Source organism: Microtus pennsylvanicus, chromosome 14, assembly GCF_037038515.1.
Source record: "Microtus pennsylvanicus isolate mMicPen1 chromosome 14, mMicPen1.hap1, whole genome shotgun sequence".
NCBI lineage: Eukaryota > Metazoa > Chordata > Mammalia > Rodentia > Cricetidae > Microtus > Microtus pennsylvanicus.
The window spans coordinates 42912142-42928770 of record NC_134592.1 but is presented as its reverse complement, the minus strand read 5'-3'; the positions used below and the strand labels follow the sequence as shown (position 1 = coordinate 42928770).

Below are 16629 nucleotides of genomic sequence, written 5' to 3'. Positions count from 1 at the left end.
GTTTTTTACTACAGTTATTATGATGGGACTGTGCCGACAGCCCCAGGTGACACTTGAATGTCACCATGTTCTGGTTTGAGTGAGAAAGACCACTGTATGTTCATATATGTGTTTCATATGTTTCCAGCTGGTGGACTCTTTGGGGAGGATGAAGAGCTGTAGCCTTGTTGAAGGAAGTGTGTCACTGGAGGCAGGTTTTGAGGTTCAAAAACCCATGCCTTCCCCAGTGTCCTCCTCTCTCTACCTCCTGCTTGTAGACAAAAATGTAAGCTCTCAGCTACTGTACCAGCACTGTGCCTGCTGCCATGTTCCCTGCCATGACAGCCATGACTCTAACCCTCTGGAACCATGACCCTCATGCCTAAACATAAAACCCTTTTATGTTTCATATATGATACACACACACACAGTGTGGTCATTTTAGACACTATTTTAAAGTATTTCCATGTAGGCTACAGAGATTCACAGTGTGGAATTTGCCATTTGTGGTGGCATATCGTCATCCTGAATTGTGTATGTTGGAGATGATCAGTCTGTACTGAAGGAGTAGCATGCCACACCTGCTGACGATCGGAGACCAATGAGGAGACATGGGAACAGCGTGCAGCAATGTGCAAAGCCCTCCTCCCAGCAGATTTGTCTCATGGTTGCAAGGCAAGAGGCTCCTTCTTAGGGCCTCAAGGGATCCTAGTAGCGTGAGACTGGAGAAAACATCCTCCAGACCAATGCCTTCCGCCATCTCTATGGCCCCTGAGTGGCTTCAGCTCAAAGTTACCAGCGGACAGCCAGTGGTTTGAAGAAAAGCATGAGTCCCTTTTTCTTGTGACACTCCTCCGATACAGGAAGTAGAGAAAGGAAAAGCTCACAAGCATGTCTGGTAATGAAACAAGAGTTTCTATTTCTCTTTTAAAGAGAGGGTCAGGGCCACAGGTTTAGAAGTCACCATTGGGCTAAAGCTTCTTTCTGCTCCAATCCCCTGTCACACTGATTGACCATTTGTAATTAAGTTCTTTGGATAACATTTTTTTCCCCCAAAGTCTATACCACCATTGTCTTCATTTTTATTTTTAATGTCCAGATGGCAGAACTGGGCACTGCATGAAAAGATTCACTTTCCTTAGCAATGAAATTCACACAACCCGACCAAATACTTTTCCCTCTAGAAGAACGCCAAAATATAACATTTTCAGGTGCAGAAGACCGTTAGGAAGAAATGACCTATGAGCAGGTGACAGAAGGGGAGAAGGCAAGAATTCCACATGGCTGACTCCTCTTGGCAAGCTCAGAAGCATTAAGTCCAAGTAGGCTTTGGCTGGGGTCTAGACCATCAGGCTGAAGGTCTTAGGGTGTGTGGGCCTCCAACAGCTTTCTTCATGGAGCTAGTCCCCACCAAGGAAGAGCTGAACACCAGGCTTTGTGCTGGGGGACGGGGCCATAATACTACCTGAGAAGTGACGATAGGGAGAGATTTTACCATTACAAACAAGTAACTGTCACTTGTTCCAGGGCATCACCACCTCATGGATGGGCACATGGGGAAACAAACTCTTTGTGAAGAAGCCTGGGTTTTCCTGGAATACTCTGAGTCCTGGGAAAAGTGGGTTACACCCAAACCTGTGACTTATAAAGAAATATGGGCAACTCTGCAAGTAATTCTCAGACCAGAAAGAGATAGGATTTGCCACTTCCACTGATTCCCTACTGAACAAGTCACTAAACACCTTCAATACCGGTTCCTCCTAGAAAGGCTTCTATATCTCCGGTCACCTGCTCACAAAGCTGAGAGCAACTGGTACCCGGTCTGGGGCAATCTTGGAAGAATCTGTGGGCAGAGAGGCTCACTGATTCCATGTATGGAATGCAGTCATCAGCCAGCAGGTGTACCCATCAACTTAAGATTGCGAGAAGCTTCCATTTAGGACATCAACAAGTCTGGTAAAGGGCGAGCGGTGGATGCTGAGTACTGTGTGTCAATATTATTCTTGTGGATACTATTGTGTTAAGAGCATTTTCATGTATTATTTCATTGGAGTCTTACAATAAACCCCATTAGACAGGCAGTACATGAAGCAAGGAAGCTAAAAGTTGAACATGTTTTCTCACTATGACAAAGTAGATGCAACCCCTAAATTTGATGCTTTCTCCCAAACAAAATAGTTGCTTTTTTCATTTTCTATTAAACGATCTCTCAATGGATGCAAAATCAATTTTGGGCCACATGATTATATCTTAAACCAATCTCACAACTAGCTATTTAAATGGCTTGTTTTTATTTTGGTAAAATGAAGTCCTTACCAATAGTCTGTTGATCACTTTCAATAAGCATGAGAATCAAATGGCTATGAAATGTTCTTTCTATATTCTTAAGGATGGGAAGGTCTAGCTGGGATGACTGCACTGTCATCTTTCAAACAAACCCCAACTCAGTGCCGGTCTATCAGTATTGCAGGAGGAGATACGAGCTGAGTCTGAGGTTGTAGTAGTCTTAGAATGGATGAAGGAAGAAGTGGGGGTGCTTTGTAAACTTGGGGCACAGTCTGTTAAGGGCAAGAGGTGGATAAAGCGAAACACTATGGAGGATTAGTTAACAAGAGTGGTTACTCTATGTAGGAGAGGGGAGGAGTTACAGATAATGAGAAGTTAACATCCCTGATAAAGAGAAATGATTGGGTGACACCTAGGTTCTGACACGAGATGTAGAGGCAGAGCCACAGCCTGGGTCGTGATGTAGAGTGGGAATCACAGAAAAGTATGACAATTATACACAAAGCTGACTTTTTAGAAATGCTTAGAAGTTAAATGCTTTTTTAGGTTCCATCACTGTGACCTCCAGTCAAAATGGCATTTGATATTGTATATGCAGAGCTATTCAGGGTCTGCGCACGGCAGGTAGTTAGAAACCTGATAAACATGCAGCATTGAAATCTGATAGACAGGATAGAATATTGACACTTGAGTACATCCGGAACAGAACAAAATGGTTGGAGCCCTGGTAGTGGGAGATGAAGGGACACAGTTTAGGGTGAAGCCATAGTTAGAAGTGGAGCGATAAAGAGTCCTGAGGATGGGAAGAGGTAGACACAGCAGGGTGGATTTCAGTCACTGTGAAGATGGAAGCTTCCCAGCATTCCAAGGAGAATGCTGCAGATACACCAAAGGAAGTGAGGACCAGGAAAGAACCACTGGGCCTGCAGACTGGAAGGTCGAGCGGTTCTGTGCACGCGGCCATGCTGGGAGGAGTGGGGTCAAGTAGTTAGGGGCTAGAGAAACGGAGATTCAGAGAAACGAGGAAAATGGCCACTTGTGGAGTAGTGAGCTACTCAACCTCCAGGCTGAGAAGAAGCTAAGATTGCAGTGAAAATGCATGGGTGAAGATCAGTCCTAGCTTCTCTCCTCAAGAAAATAAGAAAGAGATGAGAGAGACTTTGGAAAAGAAACAGATACAGGTAGCTATGTTGAAGTAATGCAAAGGGCCTTGAAAATGAACTCAGATTCTGCATGGAGAATGGTTAGTGGGTCTTCTTGAGTCTCAGGAGGTTGGAGGTGTGGCTGGATGGCAGCAGGGAAGGCTGAAGCATGTCTAATGCAGTACCAATGTGACAGGCCACACATGGCTCCGGAGCACTCGAATGTGGCTGATTCCAAGAGAGGCAGATGCTCTGCAAATGTGAACTAAAATACAGGGACTTAGACTTCGTTTTTAAAAAGAAGGATGTAAAATATCTTAATGATTTTCATATTGATGATATGTTGTAAAGCTAATGGCTTTGGATATGTTGGGTTAAGTGAAAGGTATTATCAAAATTAATATTGCCTATTTTTACTTTTTATTGTTACTACTAGAAAACTTAAATATTTACATGCAACTTACATGATATTTCTGTTGGGTGGTTCTGCTATCCAATGACAATTCCAAAAGGGATGAATAAAAGGATCACCAAAAGACAGAGGGGCTTTGATTAAAGTCAAGGACCCAGGTTGATGCAGCGACATGGTTCCATTTTGAGTGCTATGATCTGTGGATGCTGTGCTGACCTGGGGCTGTGAACTGACACACAGCACACAGCGAGAAGAGACTCAAATCCCAGGGGTCAGATGTGAAAATGACAGTGCCTGGGACTCAGGCTTATAGTGGGAGACAGGTGGACTGGGAGAGCAGCCATAGTCATGTGCGGTCAGAATGCAGGCAGATGGCTCAGTGCCCCTAGGATGGAGTGGGATGGGTGGGAGGCAATAAAGTTGTGATTTCAGAAGCGAATCTATGTGTTCCACATTCCAAATGCCGACTTCTCCCGTTTGAATCTGATGGCAATGATGGGGATGTCTTAGCAAGCTTTATAGTACCCACGATGGTTTGAATATAGCTTGTTCCTTCCAAAATTCACTTTAGAATTAAATCCCCATAGAGAAGTTTAAGAGGGTGGAAAACCTAATCCAACTAAGGGATTTGGAAGTGGAGGCATAGAGAAGAGATCAGGATTAAATCGAATAAAGTCGATTGAGCACTGAGCAGAGAAAGATCTGGACACGGACACAAAAGTGTGCTCCCTGTCTCTTGTCACCAGATACCCTGTAGCACCTCAAGGCTCTGACCACAAGGAGGCCATCACTGGGTGCAGGACCTCAACTGTGGACCTGCAGAACTGTATACCAAAATCAGAGTTCCTTTACACGTTTACCAAGACTGCGCTACTGTATTGTAATGACACGAAGTGGAACCAGAATAGGAGGCCTTGAATAAAGTCTCATTAATAACCCTACAACTGCAGCACATGACCTCAAGTGCCTTGGGGACAGCAAAGCAGAGACAGTTCTCCTAATATTCTTCTCATGCAGAAAAATTGTCACGTTAAACAGTAGCGCACTGAGCATGCTCGGGAGGACAGGTACCTCACTGCATCGCTTTGACAATTCCAACAATTAAGGCTACTTTGCTAAAAAAAAAGCCCGGGGGCAACACATTGGATTTAAAAGGATGCGTCAGTGGGTCCTACCAGTTTGATAAATGGACGAGGCTTGATGATCTCAGCTTAGTCCTCAAGCCGTAGGAATGAGTACACAGCTGCCTGGGACTAAAACTAATACAGTCAAAGATGAACTAAGGGATCTGAAGAATCTCAGTATTGAACATCAAGCCGGTGTGCCAGTCACCTCCAGCATCTCACTAAAACCAGAAAAGGCAATGAGAGTAGTGATCCATGCTAGAACCACTGAAAAGTAAACTCTATGCCAATTTTCTAGAAAGAAAGCCCTTCACTGTGATCCAACGCTTTTGGTTTGGAAACTCTTAGATACATTCCGTTATATGACCCAATAGTGGCTGTGGTATTTAGAAAGCTTATTAAAAATGTATAAGTGAAGAAGACAGTAGTGCAGTGATCCATATTTTATTTATAAAACAAAATGTGGCACACATAATATAAAGTGGCAATAAATTAAACAATTGTCTGCATTATCGATCCATTTGTCTTTCATTTTTGTTTTTCTGAAACAAGGTCTCTTGTAGCCACGGCTGATCATAAACTCACTATGTAGGCTAGGCTGGTCTTGAACTCACCATGTAGGCTAGGCTGGTCTTGAACTCACCATATAGGCTAGGGTGGTCTTGCATACCTGTTACTTCTACCTTTGCCTCTCAAAGCTGGGATTAAAGGCAAGCACTATCATACCTAGCTACCATCTTAGTCCAGAAAAGATTATAGACACCATTGTATCACAAGTTCATGCTACATTAAATAAGACCAAGTGGGAAAATGTAAGAAAAAGAGTTCTGTTGGTAGAAACATCACCATCAAACAGAAAATCACTGACAAATAATAGTATATTGATGGTTACATACTTTTCAGCCCACCTTCAGTGCCTTGATTGCAGTGACCTGCTACCTCATGAGAACTCATAGAAGGCTACACAAGCCCGAATTCTCTCCAATCTAGTGTCCAAAGAGATGATAGGAAAACCAGATTCTGATATATTTTTATGAGACCAACAAGGTATCACCGCTGAGCGCTGACATGAAGACACAGAAATGACTTGCTGTGCTTAATCTCCCATTTACATTAAACAGCAGGTGCAGTGGAATACGTTGACACTCAATCTCCAAGACCTTCAAAGACGATGCCTTTTAGTGGAATAAACCCTGAATTTCATTTGCTAAGCTAGAGTCTCCCACACAGTGGGACTTCAAATGGCAGCCCAGTAGTCCTGAGCCCAACTGGGAAGGTGCTGACAGAATTACCGAAGCTATTTCCCAGGTCCTTCCTTCATACCACCCAAACACAGCCAATCTGGCTGTCAGTAAGAAATGCCAGCACTTTTTCTAGCTGTTTCAGTAACCCTGTGGATGTTTTAAAAGGGAAGGTGCAGGAAGCCCGGCATTTCCTAGACACAGTAAAAGGGTCCAGCATTTAATCCACTCTCTAAATGAGCTTTGGAGGAACAAAGGAAAATAAAGGATTTGATTGTCAAGGCCACAGCAATGGCTGGAACCTCTCTTCATGAATGAAGATGGCTGTAGTGTTCAATTTCTGCTGGAGAAGCACTGGAGGCTTAGGCAAGCCTCGCCTTTTCCCCTGAGCTGGTGGAGTGATTCTGGTTCCTATCTTCAAGCTCTCATCAGTAGTGCCGAGAGCATCCCTGTTCTCTCCTTCCTGTGAGGCGACCTTGGTGACAACTAGGTCCAGGGTCACCAGCATAAGGCCTCTCCAGAAAGTGAAGCCCAGAAGGACACACATTTAAGACAAGTCACTTTCTTCTAAACTTTGAGTTAAGTCAAGGCTTTACGGGCAAGAGCCTTCCCACAAACTGTGATGCAAGAAGAAAATGGCCACATGAAGGGAAAGACAGAGGCTGCGGCCTTAGGAGTTCACCCTGGGACAGTGAGCACTCAACGTCTTCATTTGCTTCTCGTCCAGCTTTTTTACTAGATCAAAATATAAAACTGTTCATCCGGTATTTTGGTCATCAACCATAATTAGCCATAAAGTCTTAAGTAAGTTCTACACGGGCTTAGAATCCATTGTGGCAGGGGTATTGGAAAGAACGGCGGAGGCAGACACTTGATGTTTCTGTTCTGATTTCTAGAGTGTATTCTTGATTGATTTTGACCAAAATACAACAGCAAAGAAACATTATCTTGAACTAAAAAATGTACAAAGAGGAATGATAGATATCTCAGCATATCTGGTCCCCTTTGTTAAATTACTGTGATTTTGCAAATATTAACTATCACTAGATTTGAGGTTTGCCAGACTGCGTATGAACAGATGAAGGACAGAGGTAAAATATGATCCCATTTGACACCTGGCTGGTGTGGACTGGGGAGCACTGCAATGCATTTTATAGTTAAACCTTCTTATATTTCTATTTTTCACTTGTTCAAAATTCACACCCGGGTGGATGATGAACTTGTGAGTGACAACTGAATTCTTTCCCCTGTTCCATTTGGTAGCACACAGAAATGAGGAAGAATTTAAAAATTTTATTCAATGAAGCAATAACACAGCTTTGTTCTGAGTTAATGTGGATATACAGCTCAAACATCTTTTAGGAAAACAGATCTCTGTTTTCCAATTGTAATTTTCCAAAAATTACAATTTTCTTATCTGAAATAAATGCTATAAATTTAGAACACAATTGCAATTAAGTTGTAAAACTACATATATAATATAAAATATATAATATAAGCTGTCACCTAGTCAGATAATATCAGATATTATCGCTTTGGGCTGGCCTAGAATTCCTTCTGGAGCCCTGGGTAGCCTCAAAGTCATGGACATTCTCCTGCCTCATCTTCTGAGTGCTAGGATTACAGGTATGAGCCACCATGTTGGGCCCAAAATGCGCATTTTACAGAATCATTATTAACATCAAGATTTTAGCTTTTAAAATGTGAGCTTAATTATAAGGAAGCCATATTTTTCCAAATGGCTGCGGTAGTTTTAAAAGAACAGGAAGAGCGGTGATAGGAAAGGAATGCAGAGATGTGCGCTAGAGGCCAGGAGGGATGGGAATATTGGTGTGTGGGTGTATGCGCGTGTGCATGTGTGCGAGCATGCGAGTGTGTGCGTGCACACGTGCGTGTATTCTCCTTTCTTAACAGGGATATGATATTCGGAAAACCACACACTTAAGATCAAAATTAATTTTTTTCCTGCTGGGTTCAGTGGATTTTAAAATTTAATGATATTCTAAACTAATTTAAAACATTGCTCCATATTTATGTTCCAGAATGTGTTAGCTCATCCAAAGATGCAGATGAACTGAGAGCAGACTATCATTTTGAACATACAGTGGATGGAGTGAGACGATGGAGCAGAGGACAAGGGAGGGGAAGAGAGAGGAAGAGAGACCTAGGAACGGAGAAGGGCAGCTAGCTGCGGTGACCATTTCACCCACAAGCTCTATTATGTATAGTCCTCACAGTGCTTCCAACATAGAACAGAGCTGCGGTTTTTAATGAAATAAGTATTAACTCCTGAAAATCTAGGAACTAGAACAAATTCGAAGATGTGGATATAGATCAGCATCTTTGCCAATCCCTCTTATTCAATTAAAAAATGTTTATTTTTAAAACAGATATTGTAGGATCTGGAGAGATGGTTCAGCAGTTAAGAGCACCGAGTGCTTTTCCAGAGGACCCAGGTTCAATTCCCAGTGCCCACAAAGCAGCTCACAGCTGTCTGTAACTCCAGTTCCAGGGGATCTGATTCCTGAATACAGATATACTTGCAGGCAAAACACCAATGTAAATAAAATAAAAATAAATTATTTAAGATAGAAATTGTGGGAAGTGCAGCTTTCTAGATCAAACTGAAATGCATAATTAAAATGATTCTAACTCAGTAATATTTTTCATGGTATTATTTCTAATTTTAGGATTAGCTCATGTGGTAAAGATATATGTCTCTAGTTCCTAGGTCTTTCAGTCCTATGTCAGGTTCTTATGTTAAATCATTTTAAATTTTTTTTTTTTTTGGTTTTTCGAGACAGGGTTTCTTTGTGGTTTTTGGAGCCTGTCCTGGAACTAGCTCTTGTAGACCAGGCTGATCTCAAACTCACAGAGATCCGCCTGCCTCTGCCTCCAGAGTGCTGGGATTACAGGCGTGCGCCACCACCTCCCGGCTTTTTAAATTGTTTTTGAGCTGTGTATGGTGGTGCATACCTTTAATCCCAGCACTTGGGAGGCAGAAGCATGAGAATGTCTGTGAGTTCAAGGCCAGCCAGAGTCACACAGAGAAACCCTGTCTTGAAAAACAAAAAAACAAAACAAAAACCAAAAATTATTTTTGAGATCTTCACATCTCATTTTATAAAAACTCCTTTTCCTTGCATGCCCAGCCTTTAGCTTCATTTTTATGACATGCATACCTGCAAGTATATACAGAGGCAGACAGGACTTATTAGACAATACCCAGCAACTGTGCACACTGATCAACTCCGAATGGTAGGAATTGGGGTGATTTGTGTCTTTTACTGAACCTCTCTTTGTAAAAAAAAAATAATAGTGTGCATGTATCACTGTTAGAGAAGCAGAAAAAAAAGTCATTTCTACCTCAGACTCTGAAACATAGACCCTTATAAAGTTTCCCTCGACAGTGCTGGAGACACTGTGAAATGAAAACACCCCCCATCAGTGGCTCTGACTGCCTGGTCAGGACACATTGGAAATATTACCTGCGTATGGGGAGGTTTTCTTTACCAAGGAAAGTCCCAGCTCCCCAGCCGAGCAGAAGTCCCACAGGATCTCATTAGCATCCGTACTGGGGAGGAGTTTGCTATATAATGTTATGCGGTAATATCTGGCATATTCTAATAATGAGCCTAAATAAAATGCTGGCTCTGGTAGAAGGCAAGACTGGTCTGCATTTGTGCAAATGCGACACTGTCTCTACCAAACTTCTATATTTACTCACCTATGTTCGTAGGCAAAGGTGGGTGCACACATGCGCAGGTGAGCATGCTTGCGTGTACTCGTGTAGAGGCTGAAGGTCAACCTCTGGTCTCACTCCTCAGAGCCACGCATCTCATTTTCTGAGACAAGGGCTTTCACAAGGAAGTGAGGCTCAAGGACCTGCCTGTACCCTCCCCCAGTACCAGGACTACAAGCTGATGCTGAGCTTTTTAACATAAATTCTGGGGGATCTGCCCAGGACCTCTTGCTTACACAGCAAGTACTCTATCGGTTGGATCATTTCTCCAGCCCTCAAATGCAATAAAAACCCCCAAATCCAACCATTTCTTTCAGTTACTGTGGCTAAAATACATATGTTTGCCATGTATTGTGGGATGCTTGGGTGTTTTGGCTTATCATTCAGATCAGAAAATTGTGAAGAAGTTCCATAGAGCACTGAAGGCGACCCCAGAATTTCCAAACTACTTCATTTTGAAAGAATAAATAAAAGCTTATCAAAATTTTGCATTCTGGTGGAGTCATAATACAATAAAGTAGGAGTTGGGCCTCAGCATCGAGCCCATAGCAGCTGTGCCAAACCACCACACTGTTATGGATGCTGCCCATGGAGTTTGTTGAGCACAGGGAAATCTATAAAAAGGTGGTGGGGGTCTTTAGAGCACAAACAGATTCCTATGGGTGGATGCTGTTCATTCTTTGTCTCTCTGGCACAGGATCATTGGATTTAAGTGGTGTGGTTGAATACGAATATAGGGCAAATTACTATTCCTCTTGTCCTTAGGCTCTGAATTCCCTGTCCTATACAACGGGAGGGATGTCATGGACCAAGCACATCACTGGAGTTTAGGACAATTACTGACAAGTTGCTAACATTTAGAAGAATTTAGAATGATCAATCAGTGATGGCGGTGACCAGGACAACAATAGCGTAAGTGGGACATGTGCATTACTACTGGACTTGGCTTTGTCTATAACGAAGAACCTATATGAAAACATCTCAGAGAGGTGGATGGGAGTTCATGTTCTGTCATTCGGCATTAGTAAGGGAGGCAGTGAGTGCTGGGAGGGGAAGAGCCCCATGTCACACTGGAAGTCACCTTTGACTGCGGATTTACCACCTCTCACAAGATCTTGGGCAAGCCTCACTTCTCTTCTTTGAGTCTCCTGTCATCCAAGAGGCAACTGGGGATTTGAAAGAAGATACTCGGCAAAATATCAACTTGTAAATATGAGAGCTATTCACCATTGTTCAGATAGCTCATCTTGAGAAATCACAGAAGAAAGCACCATCAACCTCGGAGGCAGATGGCTGAACAGTAGGATGCAGGGCTCAGGTTGTCACTAGCTGTGCCCCTGGCAGAAGCAAGAGCCATCGCCTGCTAAATGAAAATGTGAAACAAACGTCCATGCAGAGGACTTGAGAGGGCTGAAAAGGATCAATAAAAAGGCCTAGGAAAAATTAAGATGGTTGTAAATGATAAAATTAGCTCCATTGGCTGAACCTATATCCTGCGACACTTAAAGGTTTTGTTTTGCATTTTGAGACAGGGTCTCATAGGCTGCCCTTGAACTCACTGTATGAGCAAGGCATCCTCGAACCCCTGATCATCCAGCTCTGGGATTACAGGTGTGCACCACTAAGCCAGATTTAGTCTCTCTTTCTGTAACCTTTCTCTCTCTCTCTCTCTCTCTCTCTCTCTCTCTCTCTCTCTCTCTCTCTCTCTCTCTCTCTCTCTCGGTTTAGGTTCTTTTGTGTGCAGTGTTGCTCTACGGTCCCAGGTAGCTTTGTACTAGTTTCCCATCTCAGCATCTTCAGTGCTGGTAGTATAGGCACAAACTGCCATTAATTGTTGTCTTTGGCTGAAATCCCATACGTTACACACACACCGATCCAAACCCATGCACTCTAGTTCTATGATACATTTCCGTGAAATACACTGATGTCATTTGTAGCTGAAAATTTAACTGCAGAGGCGACCTAAAGTTCATGTATTTCCTCTCGAGGGAAAGCAGCTCACTACATCCAGAGGACATTTTCAGCAGTGTTCTACCGACTTCCAACCGTACTGGAGCTGCTCCCAGGACACACCCATGCCGTCTGTGTGCTGGGCTTCTGCCGGCCTAAGAGCTGGGCACACTAAGAGTTACTATACATTAGCGGCTTCAACCCTGTATACATATTAAAGTCATTCAAGGAGTGTTTTTTTTTTAAATCATGATGCTCAGCTCTAGGGGTGGGGCCCACATCCTTTGTGCTTCTTAAAGCATTGCAGGTGATTCTAAGCTGCACCCTGGGATTTGAGCAATTCGCTTTAAACGGTAAGGGAACTGAAGCTGTATTTCGAATCTACTTCAGCCTCAGTTTATGAAGCAAGGTCTCACAGGAAGGGGAAGCCAACAAAGCAGTGATTCATTCTTACCTCGGCCCTGTGGTGTCACTGAACTACCTAGCGGGCTATTAGTCAATTTTCAAGATAATGGCTTTGTTCTGTTTGAGAAAAAGAAATCAATGACTCTAATGACAATCAAAGGTCACTGGGTGTACAGGCTCTTCGGCAATCCTGAATTAATCTTCTCAAGCAGCTGTGTGATTGGAGAGGGACACAATTCAGTGGGCACATTATTGCGTTTCATGCTAATTCCTGATTATAAAAATATCCACTTTGAAGTCTGAAATAAACCAATGCAAAACCCTTGGCACTGGGATGCTATACTGCTCAGTACCTATAAATAAAAAAAAACACAGAACCTGCCGTCTTTCCATATCTACTCTGCTAAGAGTAGAAGATACTCTGAATCAAAGCCTAACCACAGGTCCTCTTGTCCATCTACACTTGCTGTGAAGATACGGTTGTAGACTGTGAGCATCCAACTGATGGAGCCTAGCACATGGACCCAGAAGAAACGCGACAAAGCATTTTCACAGCCACCTTCTCTGTTCAACGTATGCCATTCCATGTAGCTGTCACCGTTTTCTAAAATTATACCCTTTGGCTGGACATTTCTTATTTATTGCCTTTTAAATTTATGGCCCACCTATTTGCTTGTGACAATCATATTTCTAATAGGCCCACAGGACTCGAAGCAGACGACCGTATTTCTTGCTATTGCCACCCAAACCAACAAACATGAACCAAAGCAAGAGTGCTTTTAATTCTGAGATTTGTGTTTTTGTCGTTCCTTAAAAAAATAAAAGGAAATTCACGCAGAAGCAAGAAAGACGAAAGGAACAGCCCCTTGTAATCCCCCCCCCCCCCGTGATGTATTATAAGGAGAAGGTATTAGGTTAAAAAGAGCTACCACTCTGAGTGTTCTTGGTCCCCGAGGATGCTGCAAACCCCTGCAGGTTCCACCGAATGCACCTTCTTCAGAACCGTATTTGTTAAATATCAAAAGACACCGCATCTGACCAACACCCCAACTTTAGCTCCCACCATCCATTCTTGCAAATTCTCCCTTCCTCCTCCTCATGCAAGGTGAGGGAGAAAATCTTAAGGTAACAAAGGAGAGATGGATGTATGAAATATGAGGCTGAATAAAAATGGCTGAAAAGCCAGCCAGGCTGGAGGGCGGCCACACCCAGTGCTAATATGGACCGCTTCTAAATAACTCTGTTAGACCAGAGGGCAGCCGCTACTGCTTTGTTATTTCCCTCCATTTATTTCACTGAAGCCCATTGTTAATAAATAAATGGCATGGGTTATTCCAATGACAGTCACAAAGACCGAAATATTTCAGAGTGAACCACCCTAATAAGTAGCTACGCCATCATAGTTTCAGGATTTGGAGAGCTGGTCTGCATTTCCAGTCTCCTTTGTGTGACCACAAATAACAAGCCTGAAATGGGTGTGTCCCTCCCTCCTAAGAAAGTCCTCTCAGTTAATGGCTCTGATCTCAACCTTTGGGCAGAAACAGAGGCACTGGGAAGCAGGAACAATAAGGAAGCACTTTAACTCCGCGGCTGAGAGATTAAACAAGTCCCGAATGATCAGGCCAAAAAAAAAAAAAAAAAAAAAACAAAACAAAACCTCCCAGAGGAGGCAAATGATGCATTATTTACAATACCACAATACACAAGAAAACAAAGGGGTGAACTGGGAGGGGACAAAGGCGGCGGGGTAGGGTGGGGGGAGACAGATATCACCCGTGTCGATTTTTTACAAGAACAGGTTTACTCCCCCCGGCAGAAAGCTCCTGGGTGTAAAGCATGCATAGGTCCCACAGGTGAAATGATGCACAATGGCCGAGTCCGGATCGCGGTTCCGCGTGCGCCGCAGGCATGCACTACCGAAATAAAGAGAATACCCTGACTTTTCCAGTTGCTCCACACACAGTCCATCTTGGTGGAATCGGCAGTGGCCTGCATGGTGCGGGCTTGGCGGGTTCGCCGTGGCTCTCCTCCAGGCGCTGAGCTTGCACTCCGTGTCGCTGCCCGGCTGCGGCGGTGGGCTCCGGTGGCCGCGCGGCTGCAGTGTGAAGCCGCACCGGGCGCGCGCGCAACGGGCGGGTGGGAGCGCGCGGGCGCCGCAGAGCCCGTCAGCGAATCAGTGCGATTCCGGAGCAGATCGCGCGCACGCGCGGGGATGCGGCGGCTCAACGGGCCCGCGGCTTGGGTTGGGCAGCTTAGGGGAGCTGCCTCCGAGACTGTGGAGCGTTGATGGGGCGCGCACGCAAGCTAGATACGGGTGCGGGGGTGCGGAAGAAGGGGAGAAGGGAGGAAGGAAAGGAACACCCGTGTGGAAATGGCAGCTAAGGAGACCAGAGCTATTCCTGACCAGTGTGGTGCATATTCTAGAAATTTCTTAGAAACAAGAAACCTGTTGGCCAAGACATGTGGCAGTACAGATGTCAAGCTTACAGCATGATGCCCACCAGTCCTCACTTTTGCTCGCCTCTCCTGTCCCCAATTCTAAAAATGTTGGACACAGATTGCTGCTCAGGATCTTCCATAGGAATGCCAAATTCTGTCCCTTGTCTGGAATATTCCACAATTACCTCAAACCTTGTGAATAAAATTGTGGCTACCATTTTGCAATTATCTGAGCAACAATTACTGGCTAGAATCTTACGGTGGTCTCAAAGAACTGTAATTTCTCCAGTGCTTGTTGAGTGAATACATATTAGAATATGGAACTTGGAAGCCCTTAAGTGTTGGCACATCAGATGGGGTCATTGGTCTTTGACAGGGGTGATCAGTTTGGGGGACATTCAAAGAGAACTCAGAGAAACAAAGGGCATTCTTTCAAAAATGTCACCTTTGGAACTGGGCACAGTGGAGGAAGAGGACTGGAGTCGTGTGTGATTTGACTGAGATTTCAGGAGTTCCAGACCAAATGTAAATGTAGAAGGAACAGGTGGTGGCTGACTGTATTAGTGGTATAGCCTGTCTCTGCAATAAATGCTCTATTGGAATAAACACAAAGACCTTGGCCGACTGGATAGGCCACAGATGTATTTTGATGGGGGAAAAGGCAAGATAGCAAAGAGATAGGAAAGGAATGTGAGCATTGTTTGGGATGGGGTCCATGAGGAGACAAGACAAGAATGAAGATAGGAGATGTTCTGTCTCCAGGGTCACGGAAGGGTCGCGAAGGAAGAGTTTTGGACACCAAAGCCACATTTCCTGCTTTGTTTTCCTGTGACTTAGAGTACTTCTCTTCACCTCCTGGAGGAGTGCAGCCTTCTAGATTCTTCTCCAGTTCTCCAAAGTGGGCTAGGCAGAGTCATATTTGCATTTGATTATCCTGTATTGGCAATCCTCAGGCAGGTTGTGCTTGTAAGCATGATTTCTTCTTCATTTTTAAGAGAATATAGTCTTTAAAATGGGATCTTTGGGCTCATGCATATTCTTTTCAGAATACAAGGCTCCAATGTGACCAGTTGGGCCCCCTGGCTCTGATTGTAGTATCTGAAGTTATACCTGCAGAATCTAAGTAATTATGGCTGCAGGGGATGATTCGGCCTTTCTGGGCAGCTGACCTCTCCTGCACAGGAAGAGGATGGGTTCTCTTCAAAGCTGATGGGGAGCACATTATAACCAAGCACTTTCCAAACTCACCTCTAGAGGGAAGTGGCCTTGTTCCTTGTTCTGTTTGTATCTCCTACCTGACTCCCCCCCCCCCAATTTTTTCTTCATTTCACAGCCTGTCATTGTTGGAATCAAGTCATCAGGTAATCTGGTGATGCCCATGAGCTCACCAGCACCGAAATCTCCCTGTCTGAGGTAGACTCAGAAAGGAGTTGCCTGGAGTCTGTTACTGCCCCAGGCACCTCTCGGTCTTTGGAGCCTGGGCCACTAGGAGGCACTGCCAGTCCAACAGAAGCCTCAGGTTTCTAGGTGATGATGCCAGCAGGTACCTTCCGTTCAGTAGAGGGACAGTTGAGAAATAGCCAAGATCCAAGTGTTCTGCCACCTCCCCCCAGCCTCTCTGTGTCCTGCTAATCAGAATGAATAGCAAACCTCGCTAATCTCAGCAAGAAAGCTGAGTTCAGCATCTCTCCCCTCTACCCACCTCCACAAAGACCAGTGGTCAGAAGCCAGGTCTTTCTCAACCAGAGGATAAATCATGCCAAAGGCCTTGGGCTGCACTTTTTTGCTGACCACCAACCTGACTTGGAAATGCCAGTTTAGCTGAACAATCACATTTTTTTCTGAATCATTTCAAGTTTGAAGAAAGCAGTCTGATGGAACACGAGAAGCCAGTAGGGTCATCGGATAG

The 16629-nt window shown here is 44.2% G+C and overlaps 1 protein-coding gene across 2 annotated transcripts in view; it reads right to left on the bottom strand.

The window, feature by feature from the left end:
* Nucleotides 1-16629, bottom strand: part of Rtn1 (reticulon 1) — a 203262-nt gene that overhangs the window by 13492 nt on the left and 173141 nt on the right. The window contains exon 1 of one of the 2 annotated variants that reach the window (XM_075948795.1): nt 14216-14394. The exons of the other annotated variant lie outside the window; for it this stretch is intronic. Coding sequence (XP_075804910.1) covers nt 14216-14276 — 61 coding nt within the window. The 5' untranslated portion in view covers nt 14277-14394. Of the gene's footprint in view, nt 1-14215; nt 14395-16629 lie in introns of those variants that run through there. 2 annotated transcript variants of the gene reach the window in all.